This window comes from Etheostoma spectabile, chromosome 11 (assembly GCF_008692095.1).
Source record: "Etheostoma spectabile isolate EspeVRDwgs_2016 chromosome 11, UIUC_Espe_1.0, whole genome shotgun sequence".
Classification (NCBI taxonomy): Eukaryota; Metazoa; Chordata; class Actinopteri; order Perciformes; family Percidae; genus Etheostoma; species Etheostoma spectabile.
In genome coordinates, this window is record NC_045743.1 from 4,004,964 (window position 1) to 4,026,703 (window position 21,740).

The 21,740-nt window shown below is 38.4% G+C and overlaps 1 protein-coding gene across 5 annotated transcripts; it reads left to right on the forward strand.

Moving 5' to 3' along the window:
- Window positions 1–832: 832 nt before the first annotated feature.
- On the forward strand, window positions 833–20,303 carry senp7 (SUMO specific peptidase 7). 5 transcript variants are annotated; one of them, XM_032530347.1, is made up of 23 exons: window positions 833–1,026; window positions 1,781–1,869; window positions 2,652–2,717; window positions 2,799–2,905; window positions 5,248–5,487; window positions 7,383–7,507; window positions 7,898–8,016; window positions 8,141–8,471; window positions 10,413–10,573; window positions 12,385–12,507; window positions 12,604–12,637; window positions 13,548–13,775; window positions 14,170–14,618; window positions 14,974–15,101; window positions 15,472–15,588; window positions 15,698–15,814; window positions 16,536–16,631; window positions 16,963–17,183; window positions 17,347–17,393; window positions 17,501–17,544; window positions 18,017–18,085; window positions 18,171–18,321; window positions 18,468–20,303. In XM_032530347.1, the coding sequence occupies exons 2-23, from the start codon at window positions 1,813–1,815 to the stop codon at window positions 18,603–18,605; spliced, it is 3,168 nt and encodes a 1,055-aa protein (XP_032386238.1). In that variant the 5' UTR covers window positions 833–1,026; window positions 1,781–1,812; the 3' UTR covers window positions 18,606–20,303. The 5 variants fall into 5 exon arrangements, with proteins under 5 accessions (XP_032386238.1, XP_032386243.1, XP_032386240.1 ...); XM_032530349.1 differs by having other exon boundaries at window positions 837–1,242; XM_032530350.1 differs by lacking the exon at window positions 833–1,026 and adding an exon at window positions 2,264–2,347.
- Window positions 20,304–21,740: the final 1,437 nt, after the last annotated feature.

Below are 21,740 nucleotides of genomic sequence, written 5' to 3' on the forward strand. Positions count from 1 at the left end.
AGACACAAGGGTAACTAACTAACTAAATATAGCAGGGATTGGGAACACTTAAATGGAATTCATCCATCTGTAATTTTTATCAATTACATCTGTGCCTTTCCTGCTTTGACTATCTCATTCTCTGGGAAGTTATGTATTTGGTAAGTTGATTGATTATTAAAAGCAATATAGCCTATCTAGTTACCATATCAGCCTATACATGTATTTGTAATTTAACTATATGCAATCTATTTATATAAAATATATTTTAAAATACCTTATCTTGATATAAATATAATTTGTTTGTTGATTATATTTTGGATTATTAATCTGGAAAGTAACAAAAAAATAAAAAAGTTAAATATACAGTGTGTACCCACAAATAAATGTAGTGGAGTAAATAGTTCAACACTGGCTTAATTTTAATTTAATTTTAATTTAATTTTAATTTGTTTATTAATCCCCAATGGGGAAATTACAATTCCCACTCTGTGTCCACACTTTGTTAGTTTTTTACACATAGTCCTGAACTACACACACACACACACATGCTCAGGATCTGTACATGCACTAATGGAGAGATGTCAGAGTGAGTGGGCTGCCAGCCGAACCAGCGCCCTGAGCGGGTGGGGGGGTACGGTGCCTTGCTCAACAGCACCTGGCAGTGCCCAGTGGAGCAGTGCGTAGTGGAGTAGAAGTATACAGTGCCAGGAAATTTAAATACTCAAGTAAAATACAATTATTTCAGAACTTTACTGTAAAAGTGCAGTAGGCTACTTGAGTAAATATACTGAGATAAAGGACAGTCAATTGTGCGCGGGAACAATCTGCAAACTCTTTGTTCATCTCACTCTTTTTCCTGATGCACATCCGGTCTTCACCGGATGTTGCCAAGAAACACTGAATCGCCTGTGAAGTGCAGAATCGAGCCCATCAAAATGTGTTCATACCACTCTGTTTGCAAGGTGTCGGTGCAAACGTCCGTGGGAAAATAGTTGTCTGCAATCTCCTTATATTCTCCGTTGTTATCGAGAAATCCAGTCTAGGGTAAGCTTAAGGCTTGCTACGTTTAGCCAGCATCATAGACAAGCTAGCATTAACAAGCTAACTTTGTCGGCTAACGCTAGCGCTAGCAGACCGGGGTTTTCGCTTTCTGTTTTGTCCAGGCTCTTCTGGAGAAAAAAACACTTTAAAAACAGTGGGCTTATGCGGGGGCGAGGATGAAAAAAATTACTAATGGTATCAGTGGTCTGTTTTGAATAGGTAAGTTGGCGTTACACGTGCTATCTATGCAACAAACATTGTACCACTAAATTATATATTTTTGTAGTTTAAATACACACCGGATTTTAAGATGTAAATATCGTCACTGTCAAATAAAAGCAAGCACGCTGTATCCATCTTCCTCATGCATACATAAAGCAACCTGTTTTTTACAGCAACCTTTGCACTCTTTTTTTATGATTATTTTCTTAATGTCAAAAAAGCTAAGTAATTAAATAGTTAAATCCTTTTTTAGTTGCTTTTTGTGAGGTAATTTAAATGCAACTGATTGTGTTTAATGGGCGTGTGATGTCGTCTCATATCGATCGCAGGCCCACAAATTGAATTAATTCGAAATCGTATCGTGGCAGACTTTGTGATATCAGCAAGTATTGAATCGTTGGCCAATGAATTTTATACATATATGTATGTATGTATGTATGTATTTATATGTGTACATAGTGGTCAAATGTTTACCTTGCTGTGATGGTGGAGGGTTTATAATAGTTCCCAACATTTTTGAATGTGTTTCTTGCAGTTTCCTTGCTGTGCCTTACCAAATTGTTGACCATGATGGAGCGAAGAAGAGCCTTAACTATTCCATTTAATGTTGACAAGAATAACTTGGTATGTGTGCTTTATTTTTTCATGACATACATATGAAGTTTTAGTGTGCAGCATGAATTGCTTTCTCCTGGCAACATAATGTAGTGATGCTTGCTTTATGGCTGCCATCATGAATTGTGCTAATCTTATGTTGATCACAAGCTCATTGTGATTGTTTAATGGCTCTACCTCGTACTTGCATACACACAGATCGGCTCTGTGATTGCTTTATTGCGATGCAACTTTGCATAGTCAAAGCTGCTACTATGCTACAGTTACCATAATGAGCAGTTTCTTTTCTTTGCGGTTTCTCGGTTAATCATGCGGCCTATAAAATGTACAGAAAGTAAAATTGTTAAAATTGTGTAAAACCAAAGTTTATACCTTCAAATTGCTTGTTTTGTCTGACCAACAGACAAAAACCTAAAATTGTTAAATTTACCATCGCACAAAGATGAAGCGAATCAGCAAATCTTTAGAATTGGAAAGCTGAAATGAGGTAATGTTAGTATTTATGCCTAATACATTACTTCAAAATAGTTGCAGATGTATTACCTGTCGATCAATCTATCAGTTAACTATTTAATATATGCTGCTTTAATAACAGTTTGGCTAAAAAGTTGCAACCACATGCCTATGTCATGTAGAAAAGTAATTTTAACATAGATCATACAGATCAAAAGTCACAAGCTTTGCTCATTTGCACTTGCTGTATTTGCAAATCTAAGGAAACGTTTACATGCTTTTGGCTGATGCTTGTCTTTTGACACCGGCATGATAACTAACCACCTTGTGAATTTTAGATGGATAACCCACTCAAAATCCCTGTGCCATGTCTTTCATCAAAGTATGGGAAGTTAGAAAGACAGGTACTGCAATATTTTTTGCTCTCTGTCCATGGCTATTTTGGATTATTCTTGAGGCTCACATTGTTTCCTTCGCTTTAACAGGTTTCCTGGACTACATTTGCAGGTTGCAAACGCAGACATCGTGATTCACAGCATAAAAATGGTTCCATGCCATTTGATCACAAGCATGCAGCATTGGAAATGGCCAGGTAAGACTTTTTAGGCTGTTGATTGCAGTTTGAAATACCTGGTAATTGTTCTACCTATCAGTTAGAACTGCCAAATATGCTGTGTTGTCTTCGCTAAACTTTATTTTTTTGTTTTCAACTAAATCATTGGCTCTGCGTCGTACAGTGGCCCCCTGTCAACACCCAGAAGCAGCTTCTTCTCCCAGAAAACCTCTGCTCTAACTCTGTTTTTTAAAATCAGGGCTTCAAACTTTGGTTTGCCACTACATTTTATTGTTTTATTTATTTATCTATTTGTTTTAATCATATTTTGTATTGCAAAGTTTCTTCCTATGTTAGATATGCCTTAATTTGGTTTAGCTTATTGGCAAGTTAACAGTGAAGATGCAGTCTGGAAATGTGGGGAACAAAGGGGGTTTGCCTTGGCTTGTTGTTGCTGAAAGGGGCTATAAAAATAATCTGTATTAAATATTAAATTTGAGTGCATGATGTACTTAGGCTTTTACGCCCACTTCAGGTGTATTTGTTTTGTAACGTGCGCATAAAACCATGGCGAGGTATGTACAAACATGCCGCACTGAGGTAAAGGCGCAGACTGCCTGTCGCGGGAACTAAAAGTTGTAAATAATGCTTTTCCGTGTCATGCATATGCTTTCACGGGAGGGTCAAGAGGAAAGTGGGAGTTTTCCATGAAGAGATGCGTTAAGTGAGCCTAATTACTTATTCCGCGGTATGTACAAAAACCTCCTTTGACAGCGGGCCTCTATTTTGCGGTGAAAATTCTTCGCCTCGTAAAAACAGGTGTAAACCAGCCACAAGAGGGTTTCCTCACATATGCCTCCTGGTGAAAACAGTAATCCAAGCAAGACAAAGACATAGAGACGAGCTGAAATTATTTTTGCCACAAGATCACACTTTTTCAATTGAGTGAACACAAAATCATTAAGCGTTACAGATTAAGCAGCCATGCAATATTACAGTTACTGAAAGAAATTAAAGATGACATTGAATCTCCGACTCAGCGTTCACATTCTTTTCAGCAGTTGCTCCCCACTACGTTACACATATTGGCATCAGGATCATTCATTCAACAGTCATAGCATCAGCAGTGGGAATATCGCAGTCTGCACTCAGCCATAACAGAGCACAAGTATTAATGCTTTGCTACAGCGCAATTTACGGTATAGTGAGCGGAGAAAGGCGCTGATTACCCAATAAACTGCAGGTGTGGTAAATACGACTTAACCTGCAGTATCGCAGCGTGTGCTTTCTGCGGGTTGGCCATGATGTTTGCAAATGTACATACATGATGTACGTACGTACGTACATGAGGACCATTCTATTAAAGTGGTTTACAGCAGTGTTCATTGTCATAAGCAACATCAGACACTTCTGAAGCCTTTGAACATCTAAAGCAGGAATATTTACCTTTAGTGTTTAATGTAACAAATTAATTCCTCTTATGTGTGTATATATAGCTCAAATGGTCTATTACATAAAATATATGCCTTCAGTTTCTTTTTAATATGACTGTATGCATATAATTTACAGGTGCTGTTTTTATTTTTTTATGATTGGTAGCATTTTAATTGGTGAGAGGAAACTGTATTTGAAAAGACATCGTTCCCAATTTTTTGAAACCGGGGTAAATTTATTTCTACAGTGACTGAATGACATTGCCTTTTTTTGTCCAGCATATACTGAATGTGTCAACATTATGTGTTAAGTTAATTAATACTTGCACTATGAATTACGCACCATGTTGCCTTCTATAATAGCAATGATGTATTAAGTGATACTGTTCCTTTCTCTTGCAACACTTCTGTCTTGCTGTATTTGTTTTCAGAATCTTGTGTAACTGTAAAAAAAAAAAAAAAATTGGAATTTTGAATTTGAACAGCTTTTTACACATGACATTGCTGTTGCTGATTAAGGTGAAGCAACTCCATCCATGCAAGTATCATGCTGTTTTCACAGATTATACAGAAACCTGTGAAACCATGACTCATCATTCCTGCCATGTTTCATAAAAAATGGGTCTTTAAACCAGTTATTATTATTATTATTATTATTATTATATATTATTATTTTATTATTTACTTTTACTTTTTGACTTTTATTGCCTTTTTTACTTTTACCTGCTTACAAAAAACTAAAGCACCATGACTCAAGGCCAAGCTTATCATGACTGCACACATGGCTAATCTACACCCCTCCCTGTCCATCAGCTGGTATATCAAAAGTCTGGCCTGCGATAGTTGCTACGCTATAAATTAGAATAACTTGAGGGGAAAATAAGCTGTGGAGTCAAGACGTTGCTCTATGAAGGTTGCTAATAATTGCTTCTGTGTTTCATTCTGTAGGAGAAAGCCCTGCCTGATCCTGACCAATGTCCTAGAGACAGACCTGGGCAAGGCTTATATGGAAAGGATAAGAATGAGTCAAGGAAGAGCGTCAAGTACACAGAGGGAGAGTGGTCGATGCAGAGAAGAACCCCTGATCTGCAGGGACATAAAGTCCAGTCAGAGGGAGGCCAGGAATGATAAAAACAAGAGTGTAACCCCTAAATGTTACCAGAAAACCACTTCCTCACCTGCTCAAAGGTAGGCTGTCCCTGTTAAAGGAATAGTTTAACATTTTAGGGAATATGCCTTTTTGATTTCCTGCTGAGATTCAGAGGAGAACATTGAGACCACTGTCATATCTTTCTTATAAATATAAAGCTACATAAAGCAGTCAGTTTGCTTAGCAAGACTGGAAACTGGGGGGAAACAGCTAGCCTGGCTCTGTCCATATGTAACAAAATTTGTCTACCCGCTCCTCTAAAGGCCACTAATTAACACCTTTTTTTTCAAATTCGTACAAAAGCGAAGTGTATGTATGTACAAGTTGCAAAAATATGCTGGACTATTTCTTGCCGGGGGCAATGACTTCCTGAAGATGGAAATGAAAGTGTAGCACTTAACCACACGTCTGTACTATCCTCTTATGCTAAATCAATAGCCCGCTGATGGGTGAGGTGTCCCAGTGTGGCAGTCGATATACTCCAGTGAAAACTGATCACCCTTTGCATTATTGAAACAGTTTCTTCCAATTCTTACTTGGGTAATAACAATAAGTATGTTTTGAACATTTTTGGTGCTAAGGACTTTTACATGTATGTAATCCTTTCTTTTGTAATAGAGTAAGGCATTAAGGTTTTCTGGGTCCCAGGGGTCTTAAACTTGTGGCTCCTGCACAGCTTTATTCCAGGAGGACTTGGAGTATCTCCGCATTAATAATAAAAATCACATGTATGGACAGTTGCTGACGAGAAAGGAGAATCGTACAATTAAGTGCCTGGTTGTAAATAATGAGACAGAAAATGAGACCCACTAGCAGAAAGAGCTGTCTCTTTGTCTTACAAATGATGTCGTACTGGTGAGAAATAACCTTAAATTGTCAGGATAATGTAGTGTTTTTTCACGTAGACCTGTAAATAATGAACTAAAATTTCCACAAAAACAGTAGGAGGTATTCTTTATTAGGGTAATTTGTTTTTTACTAAGTTTAAGGAGAAATTACCTTTTTAATGGAGTTTGGCTCCATTCATCCTTGGCTATCTCTATATTTTCCAGGCATAAACTTGGTGATTTTATTTAGAAATAATACAACACAAAGATTTTGCAGCTTGAGATTGTAGTTCAAATATGAATTTCTGCATTTGTTTTATTTTGTGACTAGGTACATTTTGAGTATATAAAGCAGAGCTCCCAACTTTTCCAAAAACCTTGGAGTGAGATTTGGTGGGGCAAACCCATATTTTGCCGCGTACAAAGCAATTTCTTTGGCTCTTTAAACATTATCATCCTTCAGGGTCTACGCACAGATTCAACGCGTCACTGCCCACAGCAGAGCGAGTCCACTAAAATAAACTGAAGTTGCTACGCTTAATCAGCCGCGCTGCTCACCTCTATTTTTACAGAGAGAGTGGTCACAAAGCAACGGACGGGTCTGGGATACTCAGAGCTCATTCCTGAAGCCGGGGAAATGCACCTGGGGATAGCTCGTGGAAAAAAATGTTTTCAGTTTGCGACAATTTGAAAATTCCACAGACAGGGAGCGCTCTTGAACCCCCTCACAGTCTCTGAAAGCACAACTAGTTGATTGTAAGTGGCTCAACAGCCAGATCTACAGATAAACTCATCTTTCAGAAATTTGACCAAAAGGGCTGACACTTCAGCGTGAGAAATCGGGGGTGTTAGTTAGTTAGTTAGTTAGTTCATGCTTATTGTCCCCAAAGGGAAATTAGGTTGCAGATCACATCACATGGTATTCAACATTAACACAGATAAGGCAAGGAGGAAAAACAAAACATAGCGTGGCGTGTGAGCGTGTGAAACCAGTCAAATGAGTGTGTCTCACGGCCAATGCGTGAGAGTTGATAAAGTTGTACACTAATTCATGTGGCTTTGCACAACATAATCAGAACATTGTGTTAATTATTTTGTGTCTTCAGGTCAAGGCTCAAGAGGAAGTCACAAAATGTGGATGATGAAGAGGACATAGAAGAAAACAAAGATATCAAGGAGGTGACAATAGGAAAGGATAACGGAAACCACTTCAAATTCGCTGAAGTTGTTGGTGTGTAAACAAAGATATTTAGACACAGTTGCTGATGTCCTGCTGCTCTCCATGTCCATTGTACTTCACTGAATTATTCTGATGTTAGTTGTAGTTGAATCTTTTACTTGATCACTTATGTTACGACTCGGAACGCATCATGCTTACATTTTCCTGCTTTCCTCTGACCTTCATTTCTATTTCCTTTTTAATTTACGGATTCTCGCGATAGGATATAAACCGAGGCCATCCTTTTTATAATTCTGTAAAATCAAGCACTGCAGAATTTAATCATCTTTTCCCTTACAAACATTTCTTTTTTTCTATTTTCTCATCAAAGTAGTAGTAGCCTGGTTGTCAGTACTGTATTTTAGCATGCCAGGTTGATCAGTGTTTCTCTGTCTCATACAGATTGTGGGTTGTCTGTGAGCTGGGAGCCTGCTGAGGATAGAAGAAGATGTGATGAGTTCTCCCCAACCAGCATTAAGGACAGGTGGACTGATCCAGAAGAAGTAGTACAATCCAGTGTGGTGAGTACTATACAGGGTCACAGCTGGTCTCCAGCAGTGCTAGCATTGTGGCTCTTTCCAGTCCAGAATGAGTTGTCTGAACTCACACCTAAATTGAGGGCTTTATTCTGTACAATGTCAACAGAAGAGGAAAAGAAAGGATGCAGCTTCCCAGTGCAATGGAATAGGCAGCCCCGAACACCATCGTGAGAGTGTGCTTCGCCTCACTGGAGAAGACAGGAGAGATGGAGGACCGGCACCGACACGTACTTGTGCGGAAGAAAGTGGAGAACAAGGAGATTTGGAGAGCCCGGATCGTACAATTGTACAGTTGACCGTGGGAGCAGATGATCAAGAAGAAGTTCTGTTCCCAATCATCAGTCCTAATTTGGTGGCTGGAGATGTTATTGGTACTCCCAGACAAAGTCTTTCATTTAGCCAGGACAACACAACCACAACCAGCCCCTCTGAACCCAGTGAGTACAAAAGCACAGGATGCCAGATAATCTTCTAAACCAAGAAGCTTCATTCTACCGCTTTTTAAAAAAAATTATCTATGAAGAAGGTCAGGAAATAATTCCTCCGGTAGCTAAATACCATTTATTAGATTGTGTCTTTGTCCCTTCAGGTACAGTCACTGACTGAAACATTTTGAGGGCACTTCCTCGGGAAAATATGCCATAACGTTGATCGAGATAATGATATTGCTTGCAATAAATAGATATTAAAGTGCACTCAGTTAGGGTTGCACGATTATGGCCAAAATGATAATCACGATTATTTTGATCAATATTGTGATCACGATTATCATCACAACTTTTATTGTCACATGGGCTATTTATAACTGCTTTCACATCCATATTATGCTACATTCTTCTTATGTTGAAGTTGTATGTTGTATAGACATACAGCTTGAAAATTAGATATCTGAAATAAATAGCGTAGGATATATAAATATATTTTTTTTAAATGTATCTCTGAGAAAGCTCCTTCACTTGTTGTCAACAATACCTACAAATGCAGGTTCACCTCTCATGCTTAACAACATACAGCTGTGTTAACAATTAAAACTGTGGACAAATGTCAGAAGTGTGGAGCGGCCCTGCTGTGTGGCGGTGCTGCGCGGAGAGTAAGAGGAGAGAGAGAGTAGAGGAGAGATCCAACACAGGCATGGCTTTACAGAAGAAATTGGTCATGTAACGCAAAATTAAACCATATCGAGATAAACAACATTGCAGCGATGCGAGGACATTAGGTGCACCGGTGTGTCCTATAGAAAAAATATTACTCGCGCCCTAGAGCTTGTGAGCTAACAGACGCTAACTAGCACCGACTAGCACTGGTCACTGCTGTTGACAGAAAAACAACACAGACGGGACAAAATGTTGCGTTTACTGGTAAACTGGTGAACCTTGAGACCGACGTATAAACGACTGCTATCTGTTGAATTTTCCTCCCGTTACTCTGTCCTCTGTGACTGTCTACATCTAGAAACTAAACTGCACAATGCATGGAACAACTCTGACTGGCATAGATCTCACAGTGGTTTACAGAGCGGTAGATTGGCTTTGCAAAAAACCCGGAGCGTTCTATGAAATGTCGCATTTGAAAAAAATTGCTCGATCATGCAAATTTGATCGTGGGAAATCAAAATAGTGATTGTTAATAAAATTCGATTAATTGTGCAGCCCCACACTCAGTTCTGCATTTGTTCTACTTCAGTATTCTGCAAAAATACAACTAAATACTTGTTGAATTTAAAACAGATAAAAAGGAAATAATTTAAAACATTATTTTATTGAGCAAATTGAACATTGAAATGAATATGTCAGACATGACATGGAAGAATGACAGTTACATTTTAAACTGCTGTGTTCTACTGAAATTAATTACTGAGTGTCCTTCACGATATGTCGCAGCCTTTTGCAACATGTTCTGTATATTGCACCAGTTAATATTGTGATAACGATAAAGAAAAAACATTGTGCAGTTTTCAGCCATGCCTTCACCTGTTAGTGCAGTCCTCTTCGTCTCCAAAGCTGAACACTGCTACTCAGCGATGAGCTAAAACTCATCACTTGAGCTGCTGCAAGCGAATGTCACCAGACTACACCATTTTGTAAAGAGAACCACACTGAGAAATAGTTTGACATAGGCTAAACTAGCTTTGTATCAACTCATTTGGCAATGGCTTGAATGTAACGGGCGTATATTGGCTGATATTAATTTTTGCACATAAACTATATTTTAGCTTAGACACGTCTTTTTTAGGATTACTACTGTCCTCTCCTTTCAAATCCCATTACCTCTTCTTTATGCAGTGCATGTGTGTCCTTGTTTTTGAAAGAGTAACTAGCATACCTTGCAAGTATAATTCACGGTGGCCTGATGTGTTCTTCATCTTGCTTGTATTTCAGTTGTGCTGTCCAGTGACGATGAGGAGAGTGGTAACGTTTCTCAGCGCTGCAGCGCAGTGGCGGAAACCCTAGTCACAGTGGAAGACACAGTAATACAGGGACAATCCTCGCAGAACGCTCTGGCCAAACGGCAAGAAGCTTCTGACATGCAGGACATGCAGGTTGGCAGAATGTGTCCCTGTATTATGTTTGATACAACAGAAACACGTTTCATAAAAGATCGAGAATGTAACTGTGTGACAACTTAGTCTTGTACTTGACCCAACAAGAGCATAGCATAGATGGATTTTGGGATATAGTAAAAGGAAAATTCAGATTATTGTGAAGTAGTAATACATTTTACTCGTGGTAATGATACACATATTCATATTGAACCATTCGGTACGAGGCTTTCAATTACGTACATATTACAAACCTAACAATTTGTTGGACTGATCCTTTTTCATTTAAAAAATTAAAAAGAGCTTACATTGTGTGAAATATAATGTTGTTAGTGCCTCTGCACTCATTAAGGCTTCCCAATCAACTTAACAGGCAACATGCTGTCTGCCACTCCCACTCCCAAAGAAAAACTCAACTCTAGTCAGGCATGCTATACTAACCAGCTTGTTATAATATGGCTAGGAACATTAATGTGACTATTACCAGACCAGCTTTAGAAAATAACCAGGTCTGGCGTTTGGAGCCTTTTTGTTTTCCGTGTAAGTTATGAGGGTGATGGCAAGAGAGTGGAGGATAAAAACAACAGTATGTTGCATCTGCTACATGAGAATAGTCTACACCACTGGGAATACTACTTGTCAACTAATTTACGCCAACATCACCTCAGTGTGTCAATAACTGGAACTAGATGAAAACAAGAAGTAACACACGCTACAAACCATCCTCGCAACATTTAAGCAGCAATTTCCAACTTATTCAAACAGGGCAAATGACATCACTTTGGTGATTGGTACATTTATAACTGAGAAAACGCAGGTTTTACAAACATGGTTCAAATTGAGCCCCGTTACACTATTCCTTTTCGAGCCCATTTCAGCCAGACCATAATTCTTGCTTTATACAAAAAACAAAACGCCAAGGGCTGCACAAAGCTACCTGACGGTAATGTGTGTATTTCCTTTTTATATGGAGCTGTTTTTGGTTTATATGCTGCTAAGAAGACGACACCCCAGAAGATGGGTTAAGTATAGCTCTGTTCTTGTTAAAAGTAAAAAAGATCATACTTTGTTAGTTTTAATAAATTAAAATGTTGTAGGAACAAGTAAATTTCTCTGGCATTTCTTTTTGCTGAATCAAAAACGTACCGAAACATGACCACACTACCTCGTATCGAACGGAAATGTGAATTTTGTGAACAGCTGCACCCCTAGTTTTTATTGGTTTCTCCTTGGCTGTTAAAACCTGTCAAAAACACAAAAAGATATATGTCTTGTGATTATAATGCCTGCATGTTTGCAGGATAGTGCACCCTTTACTGTTTTAAAACTTCGCTATATATATATATAAAGGAAATGACGTTGTTGAAGGATCAGTGGCAGAGAGGCCTGCAGTCACAGAAGCTTGAGCTAACAGGAGCTTCATATGAGCTTCATTTTACTGCGAGTTCTACCATTTAATCAGAAATATTTACATACAGTTAAGACCCCCCATTTTCCTCTAATGCTTACAATATATTATTGAAAGAGATGTTTTGCTATCAAGATACCAAAAAGTCATAGTGCACATTGCTGTCAACTGCAGCTGTCATTGGTGTTACCAGCACTAGGTGGCACCACAGTTAAATCATACACATGATGGCTTCAAAATATTGAAAAAGGAAAAATAATAATATTTATGAAAATATTGGTTTAAACTTTATTGCGTGACCTTACAGCGCCAATTCATTGTAGTATTGGAGGTTATTGCACTGTTATGTATTACTGTTTGCCCCATTTTCTCCAAACTGTGTGTGTATGTTTGTGTGTTGCAGGTGTTGCATGTGGTTGTAGATGTTCCTGGTTCAGTGGTAGTTTCTCCCATCCCCAGTATAAGCTACTCCTTCTCCACGCTGCATTGTGGAGATTACAAAGGGAAAGCGAATGGAGACATCATGGTAACTTCTATAAACCACAAATATGTCACATTTCAGTATTCATATAACATTTCAGGTCATAAAATAAATAAATAAAATGTAACTCTTCTTTCACAGATAGCAGACCAAGAAATCATCATTCCACTGACAGGTAATGATATGAATAGATTTTTTTAACTTTGTTGTCAAGTACCCTGAAGTATAATTACATTTTGTGTAGTATAATCATAGTTTGTTGATTATACTTCAGTGTACCTAGCCCTAATCCCTGGATCGTGGTGTGTGTGTGTGGTGTGTGTGTGTGTGTGTGGTGTGTTGTGTGTGTGTGTGTGTGTGTGTGTGTGTGTGTGGTTGTGTGGTGTGTGTGTGTGTGTGTGGTGTTCCTGGATTAGCACTCAAGGCCCTAGTGCACTTCCACCCTTTGAGCCTGTTAAATCCCCCCTTCAGGGAACTAAGGTGGTTATTCCTTGAGATTTGATCTTGGCCATGTGTGTATAAGAAATTTCTTTTGTTAAACAAAATAGGTTTCATATTAGTGTTGTAAAACAATATTCTTGTGTAGAGATACTTTCTACAAAGTACAAGTTTCATTCTGAAAAACAAGTCACAATTAGCAAACCTTGAATGAAAGAACGCCTGATTACTTAAGCCTTAAGCTCAACCTTCAGAGAGTTCCCTAAACCTTTACAGGACATAGTCAGTCATGCTTTGCAATCCAACATTTTTTTGCACAACATAATCGATATTGCTTTTAACAGCAAAAAAATATGCACAGCTATGTCTGTCAGTTAGTCTGACCACCACTTTGGTGCAGACTGAAATATCTGAAAGAACTATTGGATGGATTGCCATTAAGTAGGGCCACTAAATAGACACACAGAAGCTTAAATCTGCAGGATATTGGATTGACCTTTTTTGGCTATGGAAGTTGAATGCTTTTACTGCAATGCTTAGAAAAAACTTGAGGTGTATCCCTGTTTTTTTGTTTGTGACGCAGTGTTCATGATTGGATACTAACACTGGGAGCTGCTATGCTAACCTCACCATCTCTTTCTCCCCAGATGCTGAAAAACAGGTGGATGTGATGTTAATTATTGAGCGTAAAGACCTGAGGAGGTACAGTGTTTGGGAGCAGCAGGAACTAGAGGACCGGAAGTTTCACCTAAGAGGGGACGGGGATCCTTTTCCCGCCGCTGTCCTTCTGTTTTGTGTGTCCGAAACTGCTGCAGCTGCTTTACTGGGAGACCTCCTCAAGCTCTGTGTCAAACAAGATGGAACCATGAACATTGGTGAGAAGGCTCAGAGTACACTTCTGCCTCAGTTTTCTAAATGTTTTTTTAAAGACACGTAGCATTTAGGTTGCATTTACTTTAAATTGAATTGTCTGTATTTTTATGAAAAGCAATATGTTTATGAATGACAAAGACAAATGAGCTTACATTCTGATCACAGTCAAGTCAAAATAGGCAGAAGTGTTAGTCTTAAATGGTGACTAGATTTCTACATAACTGACTGTTGGCAGCTTTGTTTCCATGTTTGTGTTTTAAATTGTAAAGATGTCAGTGTTTTGTTTAATTTTTCTGATATAATTTTCTTATTCTTTGATATGTGACATCATTCTCAATGTTAATCTGTGTAGGTATAAGGTAACAGTGTTATGATTTTTTTATTTTATTTTAATAGGCAAGGTGAGCCCCTTCATCTTGCTGACTCTGACAAATCCTGTGGAGGGAATGGAGGGGGCTTTAATGCGCTCCCTCTTGGACATTGACTGTCTCAACAGTCTGGCACATGAAGAATCCATCCATGGTGCAGGCAAAGTTAGTTATTTGGAAGGCTTCTACACTCCTGTTCTTTCTCTGGATGATAGCATAGAGCTGATGAGAAGAACTGGACTGGACAATCACCTGCTGTCTCTGCTGGGCCTGGAGAGCACTGACCCTAGACTTGACACACACCAGGATGGTCCATATTCTGATACAGATGAAAACACCACACCACACATCCAGCTGGAGGGTGAGTCACAGAAAGAGACAGTACTCGAGCTGGAGACGGCAACAGAACCAGACACAGGGACCCAACCTAAACCAGACGAGGATCGGAAAGAACAAGACCTTGAACAGCCCTCTAAGGTAAGTTGTTACCAAGTTGTTTTGGCTTGTGACCTCTTAAAACAAAGTGTATCTACCTCATGCATATGTTTACTGGTTGTGACCATTGAGTTTATTTGCTATATTTGAATCATTTTATAGAGTACCCCAAAAAGTTAAATTGAGTTTAGTCACAAGATCAAAAGCAAAAATTAGAGGTAAGTCTGAAAAAAAACCCACACATAACTGTTGTCAGCAGAAACTGTTTTTCACCTCCTGTTAATCATCTTCTTACCCTTAAGATTTACTTTGTGTCCCCTTGTGGGGGTTTTAGTTGGGAACCACTTGGCAATAATAAATGATCTTGCTCCTTTTGATATGAATTTTCTTCCTACAGAAGAAAAAGGAAGATCCCACTCCTGTATACACACTGTGTCATCTTAGAACCAAAGGATCCTACTCTGCGTTTGTGTGTAAACCAGATTCCAGATGGACTAAATTTAAACATCATGGCCTGGCTCGCAGGCAAGTAACCTACATTATCGTATATGCAGCTTCTAATGCAGCCTGGGGCAGCAGGGGTTGGTACGTGGCAGTTCACTCTTAAGAATACAAATGCAGTATAGCAATGTACTGATCCAAGGTTTTCTCTCTGAATTTTGACAACTCACCTCATGGTATTTGCTGATACAGATGTATCAGATACATAATGATGGAATACCAGTGCTCTCTTTTTCCCAAATTTAAAGCTTGAAACTCTGTGAATGGAACACATTAAGATCATTTTTATGTGAGTTAAGTAGGAGACACTAAAGTCTGCACCCTAATGTTATGCATATATAATACTACTGTCATTGTATACCGGCTCATTCTTCTTTCTTCCACCTCTGCTTAGGTTGATCCAGTTTCCACCTCCGCCATTGAAAGGAGGAATTACTGTCACAATGGAGGACCTGCAGTGCCTTGACAGCGGGCACTTTCTCAATGATGTTATCATTGATTTTTACCTCAAGTAAGTAACGTATAAAAAAAACAACAACTTTAAATTGACTTTGGTTCCTCAAGTTTTGTGGAGAAGGGATCCTCTTTGAATATATATGTGTGTGGATGTGTTGAACCAGATATCTCCTCCAGAATGCCTCTGCTAATGTGGCCGAGCGCACCCATGTCTTCAGCAGCTTCTTTTACAAGCAGCTGACACGGCGGGACAATGCCAGTGAAGGCGTCACCAGTGACTTGTAAGTTTAAAATGGACAAATTAAATGAATAAAATGAAAAAAATATATATATTTTTTTTCGTGTAATCCAGGAAATAGCCACAGCCTTGCAAGCTTTAGCCTGACAGTTGCAAAATCTTTCTTCAGCTTCTTAAGCCAAAAGCAGGCAGAAAAGGGAGGGTTCGTAGCAGCCTATATATAATGTCTACCGTATTGGTCAACAAGTTTGGGTTTGCACAAATGGCTCATTGAGTACAGGAAAATTGACAGGTCTGCCGCTACTCTGTTCTTTTAAATCAAGGCTGGATACCTTTCTTTTTGATTTTCTTTAAATAATTGTTAATTTCCTATGCTAAAGTTGCATTGTTAAATTATATCTTATCTGCTTTTGTATTTGCTCTTTAATGTTTAATTTCTTATATTGCACTGTAACTTTTGTTCTCGTATTTTATCTTTTTAATTCCTAATCGTTTTTAACTGATCTTTAATGTTTGATGTAAAGCACTTTGAGTAGCCTTGTTGCTGAAATGTGCTATACAAATAAAGCTGCCTAGCCTAGTGTAGCCTTTAGCAATTTTTTAAAAAGTTAATAGGAGAATGAATTGCTTAACTTCCACTCAGCACTGTCCATTATGCGCAATTGGTGCATAATGCTCAAAACTCAAAGGTTTGGTGCATTTGAAGGTCCAGATCTGGTATTTATGTGAAACACTGTTAAAACTTAATTTTTGTTTGCACCCAGCTGTCAGAGGCAGAGGCGGCACCAACGGGTGAAGACGTGGACACGACACGTGGATATCTTCAATAAGGACTTCCTGTTTGTGCCTGTCAATCAGGAGTGAGTTAAATTTCTATAGGTCTCCATTGGGAATTTACACTGTATGTTAGAAATCACAACACACAGGCTTGAAATACATATTGAGGTATAGTGCCTTGCTCAAGAGCACATTTGCAGTGCCCAGGAGGTGAACCGGCATCTCTCCAGCTACCCATACACACACTCACACTGTACTTTGGTCCGTATAGGGATTTGAACCAACGAGTCCTCCGGTTCCAAGCCCAACCTATGGACTGAGCTACTTCCACACCCTAATACATGAAGATGTGTATTCTACAGAGGGTTGTTTATGTATCAAATTATATATCACATATCTTTGTTGTCTGTTTAGGGCTCATTGGTATTTAGTTGTCATCTGCTTTCCTGGACTTGAAAAGCCAAAATCTGAGGCCTGGAGTGGTGTAAACTCGCAGACAGAAAAGAGCCATGGTGGGTCAGGCGAGTTACAGGAACAAGAGGTGGCTCAAGGGTCTAAAAGCCCAAATGATACCACAGAGACACCATCCACACCACCTACATTAAACCACAGTGAAAGCGTGGACACAGAGACAGGTATGCTCGACTAAATGATGCATGCCTTCTTTGTCACGATCAAAGAACAGCATGGAGTGGCTTTTCTTTGCAGTTTTCCTGTATTTCTGGTGTACAGTTTTTAAACTTTATCTATGTTTTGATTGCAAAGCTAAAGGTGTTTGGTTGATTTCATGTGTTTTAGAAAAGCCTCAAGAAGAATCCACCAAAGACCCAACCCCTGGTCCAGTGGTAAGAAATGATTCTGTTCTGTGCTCAGGAATAACAATGTTTTTTTTAACGATGTCATTTTTTTGTTCTTCTAAATCTAATCAGTCTAATTATTACTTTGATTGTAGAACTGCACAGAGCGGACCTTCCAGAAGGAAACTGTTAGTAAGAGGTAAGTGTGTTATGTTATTTTCCTGCCTGTTATACTTGTTTTTCCCATAAAGCCCCCTACAAAATGTGTCCATACTTGTGTGCACAATTTAACTTTTTGTGTTAAACAGTTTATGCAGAAATATTTGATTTACTGCTGGCTTCAGTGTATCTAAAGAGCATTCTAACGAGAAAATATGTCCTGCTCTTTACACGTTTATACATCATATTAACACGATATCTACCATTGTTTAGTATAATTCTCTAAACTCAAATATTAAAAAAAAGAAGCAATTCTGGTCCAATTGGGCTACCTATTAATTTGTGTTCTATAAACAATTGATATAAATTATATATGTATATGTCCTGCAGTAGTATGTTCACAAATAAAACAAACACTGATTCAGTGCAGTCCAAAATCCCGTTCACACCTAGTGCCTCGTATACATATATTACAGTGCATTGATTGACAGATGTACGTCTTTTCTTTCTAGGCCATGCATTCTTATAATGGATTCCCTCAAACTTTCTCTTCATGAGCGCGTCTTCAAACTCTTACGGGAGTAAGTATGACACTTTGAATCTATCTGTCTGTAGCCGTGTGTGTTTATAAATGCATGTAAGAGAAAATGTGTCTTTGTCCCTCAGGTACTTGCAGTCAGAATGGGAGGTCCGTCGTGGTTCATCAAAGGACTTTAGTCCTGATCAGATGCAAAGCTCACACTGCCAAGTTCCCCTTCAAGACAACAGCAGCGACTGCGGCCTCTACCTGCTGCAATACGTCGAGAGTTTTTTGAAGGTAAAAACTTGACCGCATCTCTAGGGGGCTTGTCTGCCATGTTTTAATGTAATATTGGATCAGCCACGGCTTTAATTAAATCTTTATGTTTAGGTCAGTTGGATAGGCATGTCCACAGTAATGGGAAATTCTGCTTCTGTTCTCAGGACCCTGTGGTGCACTTTGATCTCCCTCTACAACTACAACGTTGGTTTCCACGGCAGCAGGTGCGGAGGAAACGAGACGAAATCAGAGATCTGGTACTTAACCTTTACCGACATCAAAACCTGGATAGTAACAGATAGACAGATGAAACAGCTCTGCTGTTCAGTGCATCACATTCCTGTAGCCATTATTAATCATTGCTCATACTGAGCGGCAGACATCTCAACGTGAACTGAAAATATTCCGTTTGCGTTAGATGCTGTTAGGATTTTTTGCATTAACTCAAACAAAACACGTGAACCTCTGACTGTGTGTGGATCATGGGAGTGAACTTGGAGGCATCAGTTAATTTCAAATAAACACCAGGGTTCAACAATCCGGGATTACCGGATGGCCCCGGGGCAAGTCAGACGCCACGTCTTGCAAGTAAATATAACAACCCACTTGTCTGTTCAGGACTGGCGGCTCTCTTTTTAGAAGAAGAAGACTGCTGCATATGAACTAAAGAAAAAGAGTCTTTCAGGTGTTGTGGAAGAAGGAATTTTCTTTGGTTGCAGTAGAGGATGTTGATGATTTTTTTTATAAAAGCATTTTTTTGAATTTATTTTCTATGTAGCATCATAGAAAATGTACAAAAGTATAACAACGTTAAGCCTCGTTTGTACAGCAAGTTGTAAACAGTTTTTGTTGAATTTACGTGCTTTGCCAACATTTGTTAGACTTTTGAAGTCATGTGACTTATTGTTTCAGTTCGTCATGAGTTTTCTAATCAAAACTGTTCTTATTCTGCAGTCTTTGCATCAGTACAGCTTTACTCGATAAACACAAGCATATTGAACAACATTTTCTACGTTTCCATTCCAATTTAATTATAAAAGGACATAAAACTTTGGGAACTGGAATCCCAACATTGAGCAGCAATTCCATCTTCTGCCCCTTTTTGGATACATGGAAGAAAAAAACAAAAACTCAGTCACTCAGTGCCTCACTCAGTTATCCTATTAGGTGACTCGACAGTCTCTACAAATCATAAGTAAACTAGGATCGTTTCATGCACCTCTCTTTGCAGCAAAGCTAATTGTTGGGTTCTACCATATCTGTGACACCATCTCTGTATAGCGATCCATCATGAACCCTAAAATCATATGGGACACAGGGATGTTACCTGATATCAACTTGCCTGCATAAATTGGCAGAATTAGTCAAAGTTGGGATGTCAGACTAGCAATACAAGCCACTGTATATTGTTAGTTTGCATATAGCATATTCTAAATCATAGTTCTGACAGGTTCTCTGAAGTACATTGAAGTCTCTTTGGCATTAGCATTTATTTTTTCCAGATTTGACACACTGAGCCTTTGAAAGTTGATGGCTGTAAACTACTAGCTTCATTATATAGATTAAGAATATTATGGTACAAAATGTGAGAGAAATGGTTTCCCATCATGCAGTCCAGATCATAGAAGCGTGTGTTGTGTTCACTCAGAGTACTTTTTTAGCAGTGTCAACAAGGATTACCTATTTACAACATAAGAAATTTGAATCCTTAATTCATTATTTTAATAAGAATGTGACTTCCAAAAAGTTCAGGGTGTGTATACACTATCATGTGTAACAGTGGGAACTCAAAAGTAAAACCGAATGAACACTTAAGAGACATTTTAGTCTGTCAGAGATCAGTCTTTATAGTCTTTATAGTTTTTCCCCTTTGGTTCAGATGTTTATGTCTTTTAACACTTTATGACATGTTAGACGTGTTGGATAAATGTACATGGGCTGATTTTAAAATATCTTTTGTTTCAATGGTATATTAAAACTAGTAGACCAAATTACACTTGTTATTCTGTTGTTGTGTCTTGTTTCTATTTTCTTCTGGAATCACAAACCTAGTTGCATTGAACAAACCAAGTATGTTTTCAGTGAGGTATTATATGACAAATACCAATTGGACGATCGGTTTGTAACTAAAACAGGGGCTGAATGTCTGTGTTGTAAATCAGGTGATTTATTCCTTTTTATGTTCTGACGTTTTCTTTGGCTCTTGTTTTTAACCCTCTTTTTCTATTACTATTAATAATTCTCTTATTAAACTTCTTAACAAAGGCTTGAAATGCCTGTACATTACAATGCCAATTTAATCTGTTCAGAGAGTTACATGGTCGGCTTAGGTATATTTACTGTCTTAGCCTGTTAGATCCCCTCACTGCTCAACTGTGTAATCTCCCTACCATTCTGTATGGCAGTGTTCTGCAGCCATACCCCGTATACAACATCTACACCCAGTTGTACAGTTTTTGGCACACTTCTCTGAAACAAATACAGTCTAATAAATCAGTCCTGCAGTAAACCATAGACGGCATTAGTTTGAGCAAGATGTACCTAATGAACTGGCGTGTATATTACAAAATGTTTATGGATAGAAAGCCCTTTTCACTGCGTACAGTATTGTGTATATACTCAAGAGTTTGAAATTGTAGTATAAGATGCAGCATCATTGAAATCTCTGATCTAGGAAAGCACACACTACGAAAAGTATAAGAAGAACCACTACCATCTAGGCCTACTTGGCTCCACTGTTAGTTGTCCATGATCTCATTGTACAGGATCAAGATGACAGTTAAACATTGGTCAGCCAACTGCTATGGCCTGGTATTTGGCCAGATGGCTGCACTATTAAAAGGCATTTTTACCTTTGAAGCATTTTAGATACGGACATAAGTATTTTATTTATACATTCTTACCCTTACATAGAAAGACTTATAAAACAATGTGTAACTGCACCTGTGCAATTTTAGTTATTTTTTATATCTCGGGTTTAAAAATGTTAGCTGTGTAAGCACTGATTAGACTGTTTTACAATGTCTATCTGTCAGTCCACCACTTTGATCCAGACGACAATATCTCAACTATGGGATGGATTGCCATTTAATTTTGTACAGATGTTTCTGATCACCAGAAGCTGTATTTTAATGATTTTGGTTATCCTTTAAATAATTTTTTACCTAGCACTTCATTAGGTCAACATTTCAATTTGTTCAGTACTTTTGGTTGGGTTATGACCAAAACCTGTAAAAGTAAGCTTGTTAATTCAATTGTGAGCTTACTTAACCTTATCTTAGTTTGTTAGCCCTTATGACTTGCTCTTTTCTTCGACTCGACTTAAAAATAGCTAGAGGTTGATTTCTCTTTTTAAAACGGGATAAACCCCATAAGATGTAGAGTTTAGGGTGAAAGGTCAACTCCAGAATAAGCCTACAACTCTCACTTCTGTCAAT